Source organism: Triticum dicoccoides, chromosome 5A (assembly GCF_002162155.2).
Source record: "Triticum dicoccoides isolate Atlit2015 ecotype Zavitan chromosome 5A, WEW_v2.0, whole genome shotgun sequence".
Classification (NCBI taxonomy): domain Eukaryota; kingdom Viridiplantae; phylum Streptophyta; class Magnoliopsida; order Poales; family Poaceae; genus Triticum; species Triticum dicoccoides.
Genome location: NC_041388.1, coordinates 560021378 through 560041063, shown reverse-complemented (window position 1 = coordinate 560041063; position 19686 = coordinate 560021378). Strand labels below are relative to the sequence as shown.

At 44.4% G+C, this 19686-nt stretch overlaps 1 protein-coding gene and 1 long non-coding RNA gene across 9 annotated transcripts; one reads left to right on the top strand and one right to left on the bottom strand.

Annotated features, from left to right (window-relative positions):
- Positions 1-1258: 1258 nt before the first annotated feature.
- On the bottom strand, positions 1259-6687 carry LOC119302818. Of its 8 annotated transcripts, none has more exons than XR_005147756.1 (9): positions 6365-6687; positions 5967-6212; positions 5755-5815; positions 5032-5108; positions 4387-4485; positions 4032-4088; positions 3119-3266; positions 2617-2775; positions 1259-1756 (listed from the first exon to the last, which is right to left on the bottom strand). It is a non-coding gene; the product is annotated as an uncharacterized LOC119302818 (long non-coding RNA). The 8 variants fall into 8 exon arrangements; XR_005147755.1 differs by lacking the exon at positions 4032-4088 and adding an exon at positions 3465-3565; XR_005147754.1 differs by lacking the exon at positions 4032-4088 and adding an exon at positions 2410-2518.
- An 8505-nt stretch (positions 6688-15192) lies between these two features.
- LOC119299988 lies at positions 15193-17345 on the top strand. The gene is made up of 4 exons (XM_037577080.1): positions 15193-15459; positions 15530-15592; positions 15671-15739; positions 17130-17345. The coding sequence occupies exons 1-4, from the start codon at positions 15193-15195 to the stop codon at positions 17325-17327; spliced, it is 597 nt and encodes a 198-aa protein (XP_037432977.1). The 3' UTR covers positions 17328-17345.
- Positions 17346-19686: the final 2341 nt, after the last annotated feature.

The following is a 19686-nucleotide window of genomic DNA, read 5'->3' as shown; positions in this document are numbered from 1 at the left end:
TTTTAGGTTGCTCATCGTCTTCAGATCCTTCCCTGATAAGTCGACCGGCCCTATGGTTGGGGGTGGTTTCGAAAACCAGCCTTTTCAAGCAAGGATTGTGTGGCAGCGGCATCCTCGTGGTGGACATGTGTCCTCGGGCCGGCATCTGCCCCAACATCGGTGCAGAGCTTGGGAGGTACGTAGTTCAGGAGCGGATGTAGATTGTGGAATGCATCGACGACATCTGGAAGACAGAACATGTGCTGGGTTCGTGGTTGATGGATGGAAAGTGTGGTTTCCTCCTTCGACGTCTTAGTTGTGGGGTGCCAGACCTTGAGTTCGATAGGGTGTCCGGGGGTGTTGCTCAGATCTGATTCGTTCAACGACAATGACTTCAGTTTTGGTGAGCCACCTTGGAGGTCCACAAAGCTGCATATCAGCGATGGAGCCGCGTCGAGTTTGGGTGAGGAGGTCATTCGTCGTTCTTCTTTTCGGTGGCTGTTGTGGTCGTGCTGGGGGCAGGTGACGAAGCATTGGTGTCTAGCTCAGAGATGTTTTGCTATCTTTTCAGTTGTGTCATGTCGATCCTTACGTGGCTTGTACTTTAATCTTTATGATATGAATGAGACATGTATTACCATGCAAAAGAAAAAAAACGATGCGCGGTGGAACCAAATACAACACACCAATGGATCATCCAAGGTATTATGGCCATTTTTTTGCAAAAAAACGTATTATGATCATACCAAGAATCTTGTATGTGCCATGTCAAAAAAAAAGGGATCGTGTATGTGCCAAACGAACTGTGAGAAATCTAAGAATAAAAATAGGATTTAAAAAACAAATGACCCAAAAAAATAAAAGTTAAAAGTTATTGTACTCCTATATGATTTTATACGTACTAATAATTAATTAATAACGCGTGTGCAAAAATTAGTGCACCGCATGGAACCCAAGACCAAACAAGCTAGCCTAGCGTGCTATACCAGGTGGACATCAAACAAGTTGTGGCATATACCTCCTCAGATGTTATCTATACTAGATGACCAGTTGCGCCAATGGCGCAAAGGCCAAGAGTAAGCCATGTATTGAGAGAGTGTACATTAATATTTTTCGGGCATATATTGAAACATATGAGAAAAATTTCTACTTACTATAAGTACAAGCGATGCAACACATATTAGTATTAACAGAACCGTTAATTAGTCAGCCACAAATCCACACCCATAAGCACATTGCACAGGGTTGAAACTTTTAAGCCTCACATTCCCAAGCAATCTTAAGGAGGGCCAACAGAAATGAAATCACTGATGCAAAGTATCAACAGTTAGTAATATTTATACAGACAACATCTTTATTGTAGTAAATCAGCACCAAAGATAGCCGATCAGACAAACAAAAATTCTGCATCCCACTGAACAACACTATTATGCAAAAGCTTGAAGCTTTGGAGCCAAGGCTATGAACCTTAAAATCTAACAGAACATCTTACCATGCAAACACGGTAAAATGGGAAAGAAAGACTCTAAATGTGACGCACCAAAAGCGAAAGAAAATGTTGAACGGCCTGGGCGTGCGGAGTTGTGCCGGTGACCTGGTGACGCCGAGCAGCGCGTGGATGTGGACCAGCCTGATGACAGTGGCGGCGGCGCCCTCCTCGTCGACCTTCAGCAGCTCGCCAGAGTCTGCAATGCTCATACTTTGCATCAAGTAAACCCATCTCACTAAGAACGGGAATGAGCATCGCCTTTGGCATGATCTTGATAGCATCCGCTTCCTACAATAGAACATGCAAAGAGAACATAATGAGGAATATTGCCTTTGGCATGAACATGATCTTGATAGTATTTTTTCAGCGTCAGCAAAAATGATTAGGAATATCACCTGCATTGCAGAAGAATTAACAAAGCGAATGCAAGTTCATATATCTAAAAAAGACCAGTAGGTTATGGAGACTCGAAAATAACATTTCTCTATATGTGTGATTTGTGACAGTGTTATAATTGTTTCTTCATGAAACACATTTTAGAACTTCGAAAACTTATGTGCCTTCTTTCACAATAAACTCAAAAATAACATTTCTCTATATGTGTTGGTTTGCTTGTCATGATTGTCGTCTCATTCAGCTAGCTGACTACTCATTCCTTTCGTAAGAGCAAATTAATTGTACACCCTTTGGTTCAAGTATAAACAAAATAGTAGTCTGTTTTTTATTGTTAATACATATGCAAACCCATGGAAGCATAACTGGACACATAATAAAAGGCTATAAGGTTGAAAGTAACCCATAATTTGATTAATATACAGAGACTGGAAACTGAATTATTCTAAATAACAGAACATCTGCAAGTAAGAACTGAAGATCTCAATCAGTTTTGGGTTCCAAGCACACAGAATTAAATATGTAAGATCTGGTGAAAGGAAACCGACCATCATGAAGAAATGCATCAGGTATATCAGTAGTCCATGAATGTAATGTGTATCAGGTCCTATATTTTTTTGAAGTAATGCTGGTTCCTAAACGATCTGGACACTGTATCTGAGATATATTAAATTATATGAGTACAATTTATCTGATTCCTAAGCATGTATCAACAGGGCGATGAATAGAGAAAGTGATTTAAGAAACAGAGTTACCTGTCTGCTGAATAGTGAGCATTTGACCGACAGGCAAACAACGCACACATTGAGGAGGTTAACAGGGGCACCAAGAGTTGTTCGCAGCCTCGCTGATGGAGGCGACTTATTTCTTCAGATTTATTTCATACGCCTCCTCAATCATCATGGTACATACATCTATTAGAATAAATTTGAAACAAGATTGTGGCATGATCAGAACTTGGACACCAAGGAGATGCAAGCATACAGAAAAAAAAGATCAAGGAGGATTGAATCTCAATCAGAGCATGATCAGAACTTGGACAACCGATTTCTTTGTTTTGAAAGCAAACATATAATAGATGAACTATGAGAAGTAAACAGAACTCTTTTGCATCAGATTGTAGTTAAACAAAATGATTATAGATGATTTCCTATTACACCCAACTAATAAAATGAAAAAGGAGGGGTCTACAGGAAAGGGAAATTTAATGTGTCAACAGAAACTCAAACTAAAGGCCGCACGCAAGATGAACCATACCTCTGAAAATTCTTCAACCACACCAGGCAGGAAGCAGCCCACCAAACAATGAAGGCGTGCATCACACCAGCGACAATTATTCATTGGAACACTAAGCGGCTTCCAAGAAGATATATTAAAGTGTCTATCATGTAGCCCAACCAATTGCCTGCAGAGTTTGACTCTATAAGTATCCAAGAACAATATCAATAAATCTCAAGAAATTTTGTCAAGGATATAACCAGGTAGGATTGTTCTCATAAATAATCCAAGCTGCCAAACTATGAGTTGAAGATGCAGATTTCAGTTTCCCTAAATGACCGAGATGGATCTGTAGCGCCAACATCAAAGAAGAGGTACAACTAACCATATAGATTTGAGAATACAGAACTTCTCCAGGATAAATGGGAGCTAACTATCTAGCACCAAGCCTGAACCAACGTGACGCTTATCAGGTTTCTTGATCGTCTAATTTAAGGGAGCAAAAAAAGAACAAATTATACGTGAAAACTCTATTAATGTCTTAAGATAAATGCTTCTTCATGTATCGTATATGGCAGCTTGATAGAAAAAGTAAGAAAACAATAGAGCAAATTAAAATATAATTATGTTTATCAAAAAGTCATAAGATAATCGAGGAACTATAACTGATGTAAAGCTCATCACTAATGTCAAGTATTAACAGGCAATAACAGCCTTATTATATTGGAAAGAAGAAAAGTGTGAGACCCTGAGTTGTTTTATTTAACTACATAAGGAAAGCTACAGGTAGGCCTGGCATTCTTGTAGGTGCCACTAATTGTGAGGATACATGTGTAGAGTCACACAATTGAAACAATGAAAGAGCAGAAAACTGGCCAAAGACACCCTTTCCAGAATGCAACACATGAGGAAAATATTGTCCAGGAAACAAATATGATTACTACAACATCACCTCATTCAAAACAATTAGGATGAGTTCTGGAAGACCAATTTCCACGAACCTAGCTACCTGTATTTCATCATGCATGTATCTTTTATTCACTCTTCCAAGAATATAGAAGCAAGGCAAATAAGCCGGCGATGGAGCAAAACTGAAAGCCAAGTTCATAAATACCGAATCCAACTCCAATCAGTACCCGCAAAACAATAGATACTCTAGCTTCAGCAAACAATTATAGCAACATAGAGCAGTAATATCCATAAACAAGATAGCAAGCAGGAAACATAACATAAAACAGAGACGTAACTCCCCTTTGTATTCTGATGTATATGCTTGTTTAGGACCATATATCTTCCGAAATTTGTACCTTATCAGCTGTTGATTTGGTTACCGCAGTTCGGTCTTTTCCCTCATGTGAGTTCTGCGCCATCCTTACATGATTCAGCACCAGCGACCTAGAAACGATCTGCAGAAAAACAAAATGAAAGTGAAATCAAATGGAATCATGTGTAGGTAGTACCGAAGTATGGTGTATGCCACTCCAATGGCATTTTGCCTGTACCCCATGCAATATCAAGTGAGGCATGAGCAATAAAGAGATTAGATACCAACATCACGTATTAATCCCAAATCATGAATCAATACCAGAGGACCAAATAATGTCACCATCTCTGTACTAACAACCAACATTTTAGCATGGCATTTATTTACAAAGTAATGCTATGGTAGTCTAATTTCCCAAGGGCAAGTGTCCAATATACTTTCAGAATGTGCAGTTCAGATCATGCAGTTAGAAATAAACTTTATGGTAGTAACTCTACAGGACCTGCTATTCAGTTATCTTTTCTAGTAACAATTTTGAAAATGGCACAATGGGTAGCTCCTGTTATTTAAGCTCACACTATTTAAACCGAGAATTGCTCGCATGTCATGATTATTTTGTCCTAATCATAGTCCTATATAACAATTGACCGACTCTAGCTTTTAAATTAGAAAAGGGAGAACAACTTACCATGCTCTTTGATTTCTTCTTGGACCCATGTTTCCTATCACCAGCCCCCTCCCTGCCGCACAAATCCTCGCTAATCTCTGCAAATATTCAAAAGTAAGCATCAAAATAACCAACATGTACCTACAGGATAGAAAAACAATTTTAATACAAGCTATCTATTTGATGGAAGGAACTTCATTTTATAACGGAATTCACTCCATCAGGCAAACTGTGATGTTTTGGCATCCATGGTCAAAGCATTAACATAAAATTCAAATAAATTAACTTTTGTGCAGTAAATGAAAATATCATGTAAGAGAATTAGAGAAATTTAGATGAGTCAATCATTCTGGACTGCTTGGGTTGTGCCTACATCCAGTGATGTGGTAACCCAATTCTCCGAGGAGAACTAATTCTGCCTCATCCTTGTCACTACACCCCATACAAAAATTATAAAATTCGCAAACAAGAGACGTACTTGATAATCAATCTTAACGAAAACAGATGTTCTATCTGTCCTCAAACAAATTATAAGCATTTAATAAAATTATTTGCCTCAACAATTAAAAAATGGATCAGTACAAATATTCAAAGGAATAGATTAAACTGAACTTGCAGAGAGTATGTGTGTTCATTGGACATGCAATGAATTTAGAACAAGAAAACCAAACTGAATTCAGACCACAGAACATGACAAACCAACACACACACACACACATGGACAGAGGGTAGGGTAAGTATAACCTCATCGCGGGGAAGAAAAATCCGGGGATACCAAAATCGTTCAGGAATTTTTCCTGTGGACCTGGAAGCAAAGAAAAATCATAACTCTTAGCAGGTATTGGATGGGGGGAGAAGACGAGCCTCTGTACAGGCAAATGAGCTTCCTCTGATTCGATCCAGTACAACACCGTCGTTAGTGTGGTTAAAAAAGGCATGAGTAGCACAACACACACCTGTTTATTGCGAGTCCATAAGGCGAGCAAGATTTTCTCTTCCTCCTGCTTGTCTCCTTCCTCATCCTCCCTGTCTCCTCCCACTCCTGCTGGCCAAGACAACAAATCCAGGCATCAAAGTTGGAAACCAAAAGGAAAGCAGACAGCAGGGAGATGCCAGCATGAGAACCAAATCGAACAAGAATATCTCCTCCTACTCCTGCTAGTCTCCTTCCTCCTCATCCGTGGCCCCTTCTGCTCCTCCTGCTGGACAAAACAACAAATCAAAGCATCAAAGTTAGAAACTGAAAAAGAGAAACGGTAGGGAACACACCACCAAATCCTGGCAACAACGGTGGAGTTGACTCGCGGCGGCGGCGGGGCACCCTCGATCCAATCCGCGAGCGACGCATCCTCACCTCCTCCCTGCAGCTCCCATGACGGCACAGTCGGGCTGGGAAGCCTTCCTGACCATCCCTGCCGTCGGGCGACCTGCGCATGAGCGATGGGAAGGCGAGGAGGAGGAAGAGGCGAGGCGGTGGAGGAGTAGCAGTTAGCGGCGGGGCTCCTAGGGCGCAGGAGGAGGAGGTGGGAGGGAGTGGCGGCGGACGAAGGAGAGATGAGCGAGGGGCGCGGACGAGGGAGGGAGGAGCGAGGGGCGCGGGGCTGTGGATTGGGGCTAGGGTTAGGGAGCGGCGGCGGGTGAGGACGAGGGAGGGAGGGACGAGCGAGGGGCTCGGGGCTTGTGGATTGGGGGCGCCGTTTTCTACCTCGCGTGCTACGGTGTTTTTTTTTCCTTCGCGTGGTGCGCTGCACCCCCACACGAGGCGCGGTGCGGTGATCTTTTTTCCCTCGCGCGGTACCGTGCGCTCGAGGCCTTCGTTGTGACTACCTACCCCTTCATCCTTTATAAGTTAGACTAGACCTTCTCAAAGCGTCATTGACCAGCCCCGCCGCTTAGGGCATCTCCAGCCGTTCGGCCCCCCAGGGCGCCTAAATAGAGCAGCCTGGGGGCGTGCCGACGCTAGTTCGACCCCTAGGGGCGACCTAACTTCCAGTCACGCCCTCAAACGCCGGCCCCAGGATGCGGGAAATTCGAACTAGGTCATTCCCGCTCACAAAAGGCGCCACAAATCCGGCGATCGGACGTAGTCTGGCGTTACAAAAAATAGAGCGCCGCACGCCGCAAGTTCGCGTGCGCAATGAATCACTCGGTGGGGTCGGCTCCAAGCGTTGGCGGAGTCGGCATGGGCGGGCTCCGCGGTGTCGGAGCTGCTTCGGTGCTGGGCTGTGTCAGCGTGACTTCGGTACTGCTGGGCGGCAATGTAGAGGCGTCGTTCGGTCTTGGCGTCCGTCTGGCCGTGGGCGCGGGAGCTGGCGTCGTCGGCGTTGCCGTCTGCATCTGGTTCAGGATGAGGCCGCGCTCCGCCATGTACCACGCCCGGAGCTTCTCGTCGTTGCTCTGGAGCATGTCCGCCCCGCCCATCAGAAAAGCCATGTCGGTGTTCCTCTTCTTCGCGGCGACGTTGGTCCGTAGTAGGTCGACGTTGGTCCGGAGCAGGTTGAGCTTGATGGCGCTGTTCGTCATCAGCGATGACCACCGCGCCTCGGTCTTCTCTTCACGTAGGACAGCCCGGGCCTGGGCGTCGGCGAGGCAATGCTCGATGGACTCCTGCACTCGCGTGGTTGCCGCGTCGGCGTTTTTCCCCTTCTTTGCCAATTTGTGGCCGTCCGGCCTCCCCTCTGACGCGCCCGGAGTCATCGCGTCCGGCTTGTATGTCTCCTTGGCCTTGTCGAGGGTATGTCGGACTTCCGCCCACTTCTCGCACTTGTCAATGCGCTTGTAGACGTGGAGGTGCTTGAAGTTGGCGTCGAGGTTGTTGCGCCGATACATGGTGAACATGCGCAGCAACTGCGCGGAGGAACAAACAGTTGGCGGGCGGCGGGCGTAGACGACGAATTTCGGGCAAACGGCGTGCGTACCTGATCCTCAACGCTTGCGCCGCTCTCCGGGCGAGCCGCGACCTCCTCGACGATTCCATGCCATTTGTTGCACGCTCCCTGGATACGCCCCCAATGGTTCGCCATCGCCTTGGAGCCCCGCTGTATGTAGATGCCTTTGAAGTAGGGGTCGACGAGCTTCCGCTCGTCGAACTCGACCTTGATGCGGTCCCAGTACGTCTCGAAGCTCTGGTTCATGCCGGTGGTCGGGTCGAGGCAGACGACTTTCCATGCTTCGGCGAGGCATTCCTCCTCCTTGGACTTCCACTTGATGCGCGGTTCACCTGGCCTAGCCGCCCGCTTCTTCTTCTAGCGCCCCTTCGTCGGATCAGGAGCCGGCTCCTCCTCCTCCTCCTCCTCCTTGTCCTCCTCCTCCTCCTCGGGTTCCTGCGCTTCCTGCGCGTCCTCGCCATAGACATAGCCGAGCTCGGCCTCCATGTCGCCGCTGAGATCCACCACCTCGTCCTGGGTGGCGAACCCGGGAGACGCGGCGGCCGCGGTCGATCCTGTCGCGATGATGTCGTCCATGTCGGCTCCTGTGTCGTCGGTGTCGCCGAGGTGCGAGAAGGGCAGCGGTCCACGGCGGAGATGGGCATCGGTGTGGACGCGTAGGCGAGCGGCAAGTAGTTGTATGGAGGGTACTGCACGTCGACGAAGGCGGGCGAGGGTGTGCACGTCGCGGGGTGGCCATGGGGGAAGGTCACGTTTGGGTTGAACCCACCGTGCGCGTCGACGTCGGCGTAGGCGGGCGACGACGATCCCCATGGAGATCCGACGCCTTGCTGTCCCCAGGGCGCGTACTGGGCGTGGCTGACGACGGGTGGATTCATCATCCCCGCGTGGTTGACTGATGAGGAGGACGCCGCCGCGCGCGCCGCGTTGTCGCGGGCCTTCTTGGCGATGGCCCTGTTCTGCCGGTCGGCGGTGACTGCGTCGCGTCACTGAACTTCCACCCTCCACTCGGTGTTCGACATGCCCGGTGGCTTCAATGGCGGCACCCTCGGCTTCCTCTGCTTCGGCTGGGCCACGGTGCCAGTCGTGGTTGCCGCCGCGCGCGGCATGGCGTACTTCTTCAGCGGCATGGCGGCGACTGGAAGGCGAACGGGAGGGGGTTTGGCGGGAGAAAGGGAGGGAATGGCGGGAGGAAGGCGAGCGAGCGAGCGGGAGGGATGCAAGGGAAAAGCGTCAAGAAACGGCGGGAAAAGGCCCTCGGGTCACCGCCAGGGCGGACCCACACGCCTTTTTTGCTTGTGCTGGCTCCCCAAGCGCCCCCAGGGTGCCGGGTTCGGCCTGGGTCCGCCGGCACCAGTTTTGGCCCGAGCCGGCGAAAAACGGGCTTCTAGGGGCGCAACTAGGCCGTTTTTTGGCGTCGGCGCGGCAAAACGCTTGGGAAGGGCCTGTTGGGGGTGCGGCTGGAGATTCTCTTATATCCCCTCAGTCCTACGGCTCACATTCACCTCTCTCTCAACGCCGGTCGCCGCCTAGATGTGTCACCTAACTTGCCACCGTCCTCCACTCTTGTCTCAGATTTGACCCCAAAGTCAAGCTGCAGGCAGCAACAGCAGGTTCCCGTGTCGCCATGAGCTGGATGGGGAAGCGGGGGTTGGGTGGGGACAGCCCGCACTGGCGGAGAAGACGAACGAGGGCTGGCGGCCCCGGAGCTACCTCCACTACCTCGCCGCCACGTCCAGTCCGACCCTCCCTCCTGCAAGCACGGCGACTTCCTCGACACTGTCTGGGTGGGCCACGAGCTAACCACGCCCAATCTCTTCAGGTCAGTACAGTACAGTAGGAAATTTGGGATTTTTTTAACTAAAATTGAGGAAATTTTGACACAATTGAGTGTGGAGACTGAGTTGTTTGGTTAATTAGTTAATCAACACGTACACCAGAGACAATTTGTTGCAACATTGACACGATTATGTGATGTGGAGATAATGAGATATGCTCATGTTTTACTGCTACTCGAACCCTGATATGTATCGTGGTTTTCGTGGGATAATATAATTGAGTCCTTTTAATCCGTTGAGGAGGCCTCGTGGTTATCTATTTTTTTCTTGTTTCTCGCGTAGTGGTTGGTGCCCACCTCGCAGCCGTGGACTCCTGTTACCAAATTATTTGGCGAGCTGGCGCTGATTTCTTGGCACGGCCAGCAAAAAATTCTCCCACGTCGGCGCACCACGCACCAAATCAGGTCCTGAACTAATCGCCATAGTCTCCTGGTCCTCTTTGAAAACAAACACATCCTCGTTATCCAAGCCAATCTAGCTCGAGGGGTGCCCCGTGTCCCTCTGCTTCCACTCCGACGGGTGGTCAGGGGTTCCTCTGCTTCCTCTGTGATGGCCGATCAATCGGCACACGATGATCACAGTGGGGCGCCACGGGATTGTCTTCTCCCTCCTCATTCCCCTCTCTCCTGGTCTCTGTCACACCCCCTTAAGTACTTTTCTTCCTTCCTGACTTGCGTGATTGTGCTGATTGTCCATTATTTCTACATTGCAATTTTCTTTTTGCACGATGCATCAATATTGGTTTGTTGGCGGTTCATAATTTTAGGTTGGCAAGTTTTCTTGTTGTACGAGTTGATCTTGTTTTCTTTCTTTTCTTTCTATACTATGTTAGCCGTGAACTGATTTTGTAAGAAACAGAGAGAATATTTGTAGAACCTTAAATCTAGGATTTAGCTTGTATTCTCACAAAAAGGTTATGTTTTATGTGTTTACTACAGTAGCAACTTTAAGGTGGTTTCACCCGTTTTTGGTACAACGTGCTGCAGTACATAATTTATTTTTCAGTTAATTAAACTATGAATCTATCATATGACTCCACTTTCTTTCTGATTCACATCACAATTAGATAGTACGCTGCATGAAAAAGCAACTCATCTCCAACTAGTATGTGCTTCTGATGGCCATTAATAACCTGAACAGTTCCCTCAGTTTCTGGTTCAGAAAGTTGAAATAGGTACTAATAAACTTGCACATTAGTTAGCTTATTGGGATAGAGCTCCTAATGACCATCTTGTTAGTTATGGCCAATGTAGGCCAAATATATAATTGTTTGATTGATGTTCTCATTGTTACTATATAATTTTTTGTAGCAATGTAGATGTCGACCGTAGTTGGATGTACAAAGAGAGACGAGGGAAGTTGATCAGTGATGCTTGGCAACATGGAGTAGATAATTTTCTAGATCATGCATTCACATTGCCCAATGCTGCCGTAGACAGGGAATCCCATTGTCCTTGCAGCAACTGCTTTTGCCGTCATAAGCGCACAAGAGATGTCATGACTAGACACTTGTGTAGCAATGGATTCATGTTAGGATATGAGAGATGGACTAGCCATGGGGAGTCTGATGTACCTGAAAATGTAGAGCATGATAACGTGGGGGGTGGAGATAGAATGAATGACATGTTAGTTGATGCAATTGTTGCTGAAGGAGTTTCTAAAGGTGATGAGCCAACAAAAGCTGCCAAAAAATTCTATGAAATGTTGATGGAAGCCGATAAACCATTGCATGAGAAGACCACACAATCACGTCTATCCATTGTAGGAAGGCTAATGACTACTAAATCACAAAATAACCTGTCAGAAGCTTGTTACAATGAGATGATGACTCTTATACATGACATTGTTGGGGACGATGCTGCAAAAGATCTCCCAGCAAACTTCCATAGGTCCAAGAAGCTTGTGCATAGTCTAGCAATGCCTTATGTCAAAATTCATGCATGCCCCAATAATTGTATGATTTACTATAAAGAGAATGAAAATAAAGAAAAATGCACTATCTGCAAAGAACCAAGATATGAGGAAACAACTGCAGGAAATAAATCTACGAAGATACCAAGAAAAGTTCTGCACTATCTCCCAATTACTCCTAGGCTACAATGGTTGTACATGTCACAAAGCACTGCCAAGCACATGGACTATCACACAAGGCCTCGTGACAGTGATGAAGTAATGGTTCACCCTTCTCATGGTGAAGCTTGGAAGGAATTTAATAAGGAATTTAAAAAATTTGCTGAGGAAGTAAGGAATATAAGGCTATGTCTAGCGACTGACGGCTTCACACCTTTTGGTATTAAAGCAGCCTCCTACTCGTGTTGGCCAGTATTTGTTGTACCTTATAATCTTCCACCAAAAATGTGCATGAAGCAGAGTAACCTGATCCTTGCACTAGTTATTTCCGGTCCAGATCATCCAGGAAAGAACCTAAAAATTTTTATGCAGCCTCTAGTTGACGAACTTGATGATTTGTGGAGAAATGGTGTAGAAACTTATGATAGTTATCGAAAGCAAAATTTCCACCAAAAACTTATGATTTTTATGCAGCAAGGTTGTACATTTTGATCAACTGCTCTGCTGTTGACAGATTTCGAGAGTAACTGATGAATAATTTGCAATTTTAGTATTGTAGTGTGCAAGATGTTCAGATGTTTATAGTCATACGTGTATTTGCAGAGAATTTGAGGATGAAAAATATGCGATGCATCCCAATTTGACATCGAAGGGCCTTGATCAAATGATGGCATCAGAATTTGTGGAATGGTTTGAGATTGCTGTAAGAAAATTTTAATTAGCCTTATATATGCTCTCCATTCAACTACTACTATGTTTAATAATCCAAGTATTTTTCCACTTCATTGTAGTGCAAACGAGATCATAATTCTGATGAGGACTTGTGGAATTTAGCTAATGGATGCAGCTCTAGAGCCTCTTCCTATAGCTCCTATGGCGTGAATGGCTTTCGCTTTAGATCAGAGGCATCTGAGAAAAAAACGTAGAAGGTTGAAAACAGTGAACACAGGAGTTTGTTTGCCTTCCTTCATCTCAGAGACTCAACATCTTGAGTACTATGGTGTCACTGAGGAAATAATCAAATTATCCTTCACAGCTGGTAGAAAAATTGAGATGGTACTCTTCAAATGTCGTTGGTTTGATCCTATCAAAGGTGTGAAGCCAAATGCAAAATTAGGTTTGGTGGAGATCCAGTTGTCTTCAAGGCTTCGTAATTTTGAACCATTTGCCATGGCTCACCAAGCTACACAAGCTTATTACTTGAAGTATGCATCCTCGAGGAGAGATCTTCATGATTGGAGGGTTGTGTACACGATTCAGCCAAGCAGCAACTTGAGTAACCTTGATGATTGCGCAAATGACCCATCTACTACAGATGAATATTTCCAAGAAGTTAGTCAGATGGGTAGTTTTTCTGTAGATGTTGGCAAATTTGGTGATGAGTCTGCTGAGCCAAGAAAGGAGTCAGATGATGTGATGCTTGATCCCTCTGAAATTGAAAGAATAGAAAATCAAGACTTTAATGATGAGGGAGAAGAATCTTCAGAAGATGATTTGGAAGAGAGTACCGATGAGGAAGAAGATTTACCACAAGAGGAAGGAGAAGAAGAGACATATGAGACCGAAGATGAGGATGATGCAATAGAGCATGACTCGGAATATGACGATGATGATTACTAAACATTTATAGCTTTTGCACTTGTCATTTTGTTTCTTGGTACCAATAAATATTATATAGTGACACAACTAGTGAATAATATAGTATGTTTACTATTGGTAGTAATACATATTGTATAGTGATTTAGTGACACTACTATTGAACAAATATACCATGGTTGATAGTATTTCCAGTTTAGCTGTCACATAACGTTTCATGTCCTTTTTTCTTCTACTTGCATGCCTTTTGTTATCATTTACTCGTTATTTTTATGTAAATAATAAGCATGCATTTGCCACTATGTAAACAGGATGGGCCGCTTGAATCATAGGCGTTTCTCAGTGCCTAGGCTGGACAGGTCTTCTTCTAGTGTCTCCATAGGAAAGAATGGATCAACTCGGTCAACTGCACAGGCTAAAAAAGCTAGAACACCAAGAACCAGGACTTTAGCCGGTCTCAGACTAGAGGAAATTGACCGACCGCTTATAGTTCCCAAAGGCGTGTAAGTATTAAATATTCCAACTACTTTACTTGTTGGAGCAATATTCATGTGCTAACAATCTTTGATCAAATAATAACAGGTTATGGGAAAGGCACCCATACACCACTCGTGATCCATCAACGGTGGAAGGTGCCTTAGTGCGCAGATGTATCCACCGCCAATTGGTCCAAAAAATGACCAAAAACCAGTATTGTGTTGGGAGGACTACAAGTGGTCCCCTGGCCCAAAAGTAAGATAAGCAGCTTCCAAAATTGTGGAAGAATTTTGGGTAAGTATATGTGTGCGCGCACACACACACAAACTATATATATATGCATTGTTTCTATAAATGATTTGATAATTTTTAATCAGTTCTATGGTTACTAGTACGTACTTCGAATTCTAAAACAAAGATGACCATAATATATTTAGAAATAAGAATTCTAAAACTGGTGGATGGGTGGTAGTTACAATTCTTTGTTTTGGTCACAAACATGAAAAAATTACTTGGTTTATCTACGAAGTGTTGGAAGCTTTGATTTTTTGTGTGTATTCTCACTTTCACAAATGCACAAGTAACTAACAAAAATATTTTGGGATGGTTTTTGGCAGTGGCGTTTCAAGTGTGACCCATTGGAGCAAGAGAAGGCAGATGGTGTTTTGGAGGAGAACTTTACTAGGAAAGTGAAGCAGATGCTACATGAAGAAAAGGCGGCAGCCATCAAAAGATTAATGAAGAAGGGACAATTGCCTGCACAACTAACAGAAGTGGATGAGAATGGTAACCGTTGGCCAACTAAGGAAGCTTTAATTTCTGCAAAGAAAGTTGACTTTGGTACCAACGTTGGTTGGTGTCTACTATGTGAGCATTGGAGTGGTGCTGAATTTAGATGGTTATCCTTAAGAAACAAGAGGAACAGACTTGCTAATGGGGATACAATCTTCCATTGCAGCGGTGCGAGAAATGCTGTCGCCCCACGTCAATTCCTGGTACTCTATCTTCGTCAAGCATCTTTTTGCTTATGTTTAATAGGATATGAAAGTTTCATTTACATTGGATGATGTTTCACACTCTTGAAATGCAGACACTCAAAATAGGGAAAGACCCTGGAATTTCCGGTGCTTGTCTTCACACGCACAATTTGCATCAAGGGACCGACGAAGAGAAGATTTGCAGTCAAAGAACTGCTGATCGTTGGGTTAGCGAAATCTTGCGACTTAGCTCATTTTAATCATCATGACAACTATTTGCACAAAAATTTAGTTTACATTAATTTTTTATTTGAAAAGGAGGATTTTGATAAGGCAATGAAAAATGCCCATGGAGAAAATTGGGAAGAGGAGCACCCAGATTTAGATGGACAAATCGTCTATGAAGCAGTAGGTAGAATGCCACATGGCAGGCTGGGAATTGCTAATGAGTTATTTAGCAAAGCAGAGAAGGCGAAGTTTAAGTCTAAAAGGGTGATGGCCTCACAACCGGTGCGGTCTGCTAGGGAGGACCGTCTAGAAAGAGAGAACAAACAATTGAAGCAGGAGAACAAGTGTCTTCGAGGCATTGAGATTGTTGTGCAAGTAATCTTTCCTTCTCTTATAAATTGGAGTCTGAGTGGATAGGGTTGTGCTGACATGCTGATGTTTATAGTCATTGGCTGAGAAAGGGGGAGTGGACTTTGATGGCATAATGCAATCAGCTGCGGTTGACTTGGTATGTTTAACCCATCACGATGGTAGGCTTGCAGCAATGGAACTATTAAGTGATGTGTCTTCTGTGTATGATACACAGTCTACATCAGATTCGGAAGGCGGAATTCATAGGGGACGAGGTGATGTGCATCAAAGCGAACCTGAAAAGGTTAGTTCATTGTCGTCGTGCCTGCAAGTCTGCGGATGACCTCCCCCTTGTTCCACCGATTTTGTTTTCTCTTTGCACATTAGCACATTTAGACGATATCAAGAAAGAATTTGTGTGTGCAAGTTAGTTGCAGGATTATGGGTCATGAATAGTAGTAGCAGAGACAACAGATCCCTTATTGTTTTAATTGCAGATTTGTGAAAATAAATGCATGGTTAACTATATGGGCACATTCCTCTAAAGGATTATATCACCTAAGAGAAATGATTGCTAATGCATATAAATACTTGATGGTTGATAGAACAAGTTTATCTGCACATATATGAAAAAAATGTTGTGAAGACCACCCTTGATAGCCTACAATTGCCATGGTTGTTTCTCCGTACATATGCCTTGTTTGCTTGTTTCTCTGTACATATGCCTTGTTTGCATGCATATCTTAATTTGCTCTCATTTCTTATGCGCAAAACTAGATAAACTGAAGCATGTTAATTCGAAAATCATCAATAGGCAAACATGTGACAGTATGAACAATAGTTTATTTGTAATTCATGTAGAATATATTCAGGTCGCAGGGAAAGAATTAGTACACAGGAAAGACTTTAGCTAACCATCCCGAATATTTTTCTTAGGAATATTCTTCCTTTTTACCTAAGCATGGTTGGACCATGTTTGCTGAACCCTCTGTACAGACGCATTTCAATTAGAATACTCTTCCTTGGGACACATGCAGCTAGTATATGCTTTTGATTGTTGTTTGAAACAAGATCACATGCACATCTGTACAAATGTACTTTACAAACTTGAGCTAAACTGACGCTTGCTATATCTCTTAAAGATCAACCATACACGCTCATGATCATTCCAAATTGCTAGTTTCAGGATTCCAATTAGCTCTATGCTAGGTACTATATGTGAAGTATAAGAACAAAAATACTGTAATAAATATTTATGTGCAGTATAATCTACAACATTGTTGGTGTAAATTTTATGTGAGCTTTTGCCATTAAATTATTTGAATGGAAATTTATATTAACCTCTTTTTGAATATGTCATTCTTAATTAGTTATATGCTCAAACTAGCCAATAGTGTTCTGTTAGTTTACTTGTTCGGCTGTGTCATGAGATTGCAAAATGTAAACGCTGCTGATAGTTGGGTTGCCGATAGATATCCATTGTACTTGGACAGTGCCCTCCTGCTGATTCATGTTTCCTGTGAAAATCTCATGTGAAGGATCAAAAGGAAAATCGGCAATCATATTGTTAGATAGTCATACTATTAAGTAGCAGCTAGCAGCTTACCCGTCAATTAGAAAAAATATGTTTGGTCCGTGTAGGTCACTTGAATTTTAGCTAAATTATACTGACAACTAGTTTTATCATTACTTAGGGAATGGGAAGCAGGATTGGAGGCAGTACCAGTCATGGAGATGATGATGATGATGACTACTATGGCAGCGAGGGAGATGATGACTATGACAAGAATGGTCTATATGGTGATGAGCCATACTATGGTGGTGAGGGATATAATGACTATGAAGATGAGGAATATAATGAGTATGGCAATGATAATGATGATTGGCCATAAAAGTCAAGTGATCTTCAAGTCATGCCAAAATCAAGTTATGTTAGATGTTTGAAATACTTTATCTTATGGACCAATTTGTCATAGTGGACAATTTATCTTCGCAAAACATGACTATCTTAGTTATTATTTTGTTCTGAATTCAGACATTTGATACTTATGGTTAATGCCATTCGGATGCAACTCAATACCTTGTGCTTGTGTGTATGAGATGTATTTGAAATGCCAATATTCTGAAATATTGCTATTGTACGTGTAAACACACCTCGGTGAAAGCAATATATGAGGGGTGAGTAATGCCCTAAGGTGGCACAAATGTCTCGGTTACACAGTATGCCATTGGGGACTTTAGACCGTTGGTGAATTCATAAATTGACGGTGTTTGCTCACCCCTCGACTAACAGGTCTCCTGAAGGGTTGTATGCACCATCGGCCATCTAAGTAGCCGACGGTTTGGTTCTCTGCATGGGTATAACTAAGTCCTATGGGTTGAATGTACCGTCGACTATTATGAAAAACGAGGAGAATCAATAACCGTCGGACAATAAATGCCCGACCAGGAACCATCGGATATAAATGTCGTCGGGCTAAGGTGAGCCAGCAGGTCACAGTAACATGCTCGACGGCTCACCGTCGGCTTACTACCGTAGGTGACAAAATTACCCGACCGTACCGTCGGCCATTACTCTAATGGCCAACGAAGCAAGGCCGACGGGAGATGGCCGATAGTGTACCGTCGGTTTTAGTAATAGTTAACGGTGATAAAAAATATCCGACGGTGATTGGACCCTCGGTTATAATGAAATATCTAGTAGTGGCTTCAGCCATAGGTTCTATCATGTATGCAATGCTGTGTACGAGACCTGATGTGTGCCTTGCTATTAGTTTAACAGGGAGGTACCAAAGTAATCCAGGAGTGGATCACTGGACAACGGTCAAGAACATCCTGAAATACCTGAATAGGACTAAGGATATGTTTCTCATTTATGAGGGTGACAAAGAGCTCGTCGTAAACGGTTACGTCGATGCAAGCTTTGACACTTATCCGGATGACTATAAGTCACAAACCGGATATGTATTTTTATTGGATGGTGGACCTATCAGTTGGTGCAGTTCCAAGCAGCGCGTCATGGCGGGATCTACGTGTGAAGCGGAGTACATAGTTGCTTCGGAAGCAGCAAATGAAGGAGTCTTGATGAAGGAGTTCATATCTGATCTAGGTGTCATACCTAGTGCATTGGGTCAAATGAAAATCTTTTGTGATAATACTGGTGCAATTGCCTTGGCAAAGGAATCCAGATTTCACAAGAGAACCAAGCACATCAAGAGACGCTTCAATTCCATCCACGATCAAGTCAAGGAGGGAGGTCCACTAGTAGAAAACATGGATTTGGTTGGAGCCTGGCCAGCCCATTAGTTCCGGTCCAGCCAGCATTGGTCCCGGTTCGTCTGGACCCATCTGTCCCGGTTCCTGGCACGAACTGGGACCAATGGGCCTTGCTCTTGGCCCACATACATTGGTCCCGGTTCGTGGCTCGAACCGGGACAGAAGTGGGAGCTTTAGTCCCGGTTCCAGCCACGAACCGGGACAAATGAGTTGCCTATATATACCCCCTCACCGCAACAGAGCACTCCACAGTGCTCTGTTTTTTCTGGCCGGTGAGGGGAGGGCATTTGGGTGCTCTAGCTCACCTCCTATGCACATGAGGTGTTCGATGAAATGTCCGCGCCACGCTAGTTAAGTTTTCTCCTCTCGAAGCTCGACCTCCAAGCTCCATTTTCCCCGAGATTTGCATAGGTTTAGCGGTCCGTCACGTCCCGTCCCCGTCTTCACCGCCATCGATAGCTCGTGCTGATCTCGTCACCGGCACCACCGTGGTGAGCCTCTTGTTCTTATCTTCTTTCTAAAAGAAAAACAATTCTTACTTTAGATAGACACTTGTCTAATTTTCTTACTTTTGACACACATAATTTTATATAATGCACGCAGATGAATTGGCAATGGATGTACGGTGACAGACACACCTCCGAGTACATTAAGGGAATGCATAATTTTCTCGAAGTGGCTAAGGCAAACAAGCAGAATGGTTTTATGTGTTGTCCGTGCCATATATGTGGGAATACGAAGTCTTACTCTGATCGGAAAATCCTTCACACCCACCTGATTTATAAGGGTTTCATGCCACACTATAATGTTTGGACGAAGCACGGAGAAATAGGGGTTATGATGGAAGACAACAAAGAAGAAGAGGACGATAACAACTATGTGCCCCTTGAATACCGTGATGCTACAATGGGGAAAGCTGCTGAAGATCAAGAGGAACCAGACAATGTGCCTGATGATGATGATCTCCGCCGGGTC

Bases quoted from the DNA above. Each gene is read 5' to 3' on its own strand.
- LOC119299988 (XM_037577080.1), top strand. From the start codon at position 15,193: ATGAAAAATGCCCATGGAGAAAATTGGGAAGAGGAGCACCCAGATTTA. The intron at 15,460-15,529 runs GTAATCTTTCCT...TGATGTTTATAG, and splicing joins GCATTGAGATTGTTGTGCAA to TCATTGGCTGAGAAAGGGGG. The intron at 15,740-17,129 runs GTTAGTTCATTG...ATCATTACTTAG, and splicing joins ATCAAAGCGAACCTGAAAAG to GGAATGGGAAGCAGGATTGG.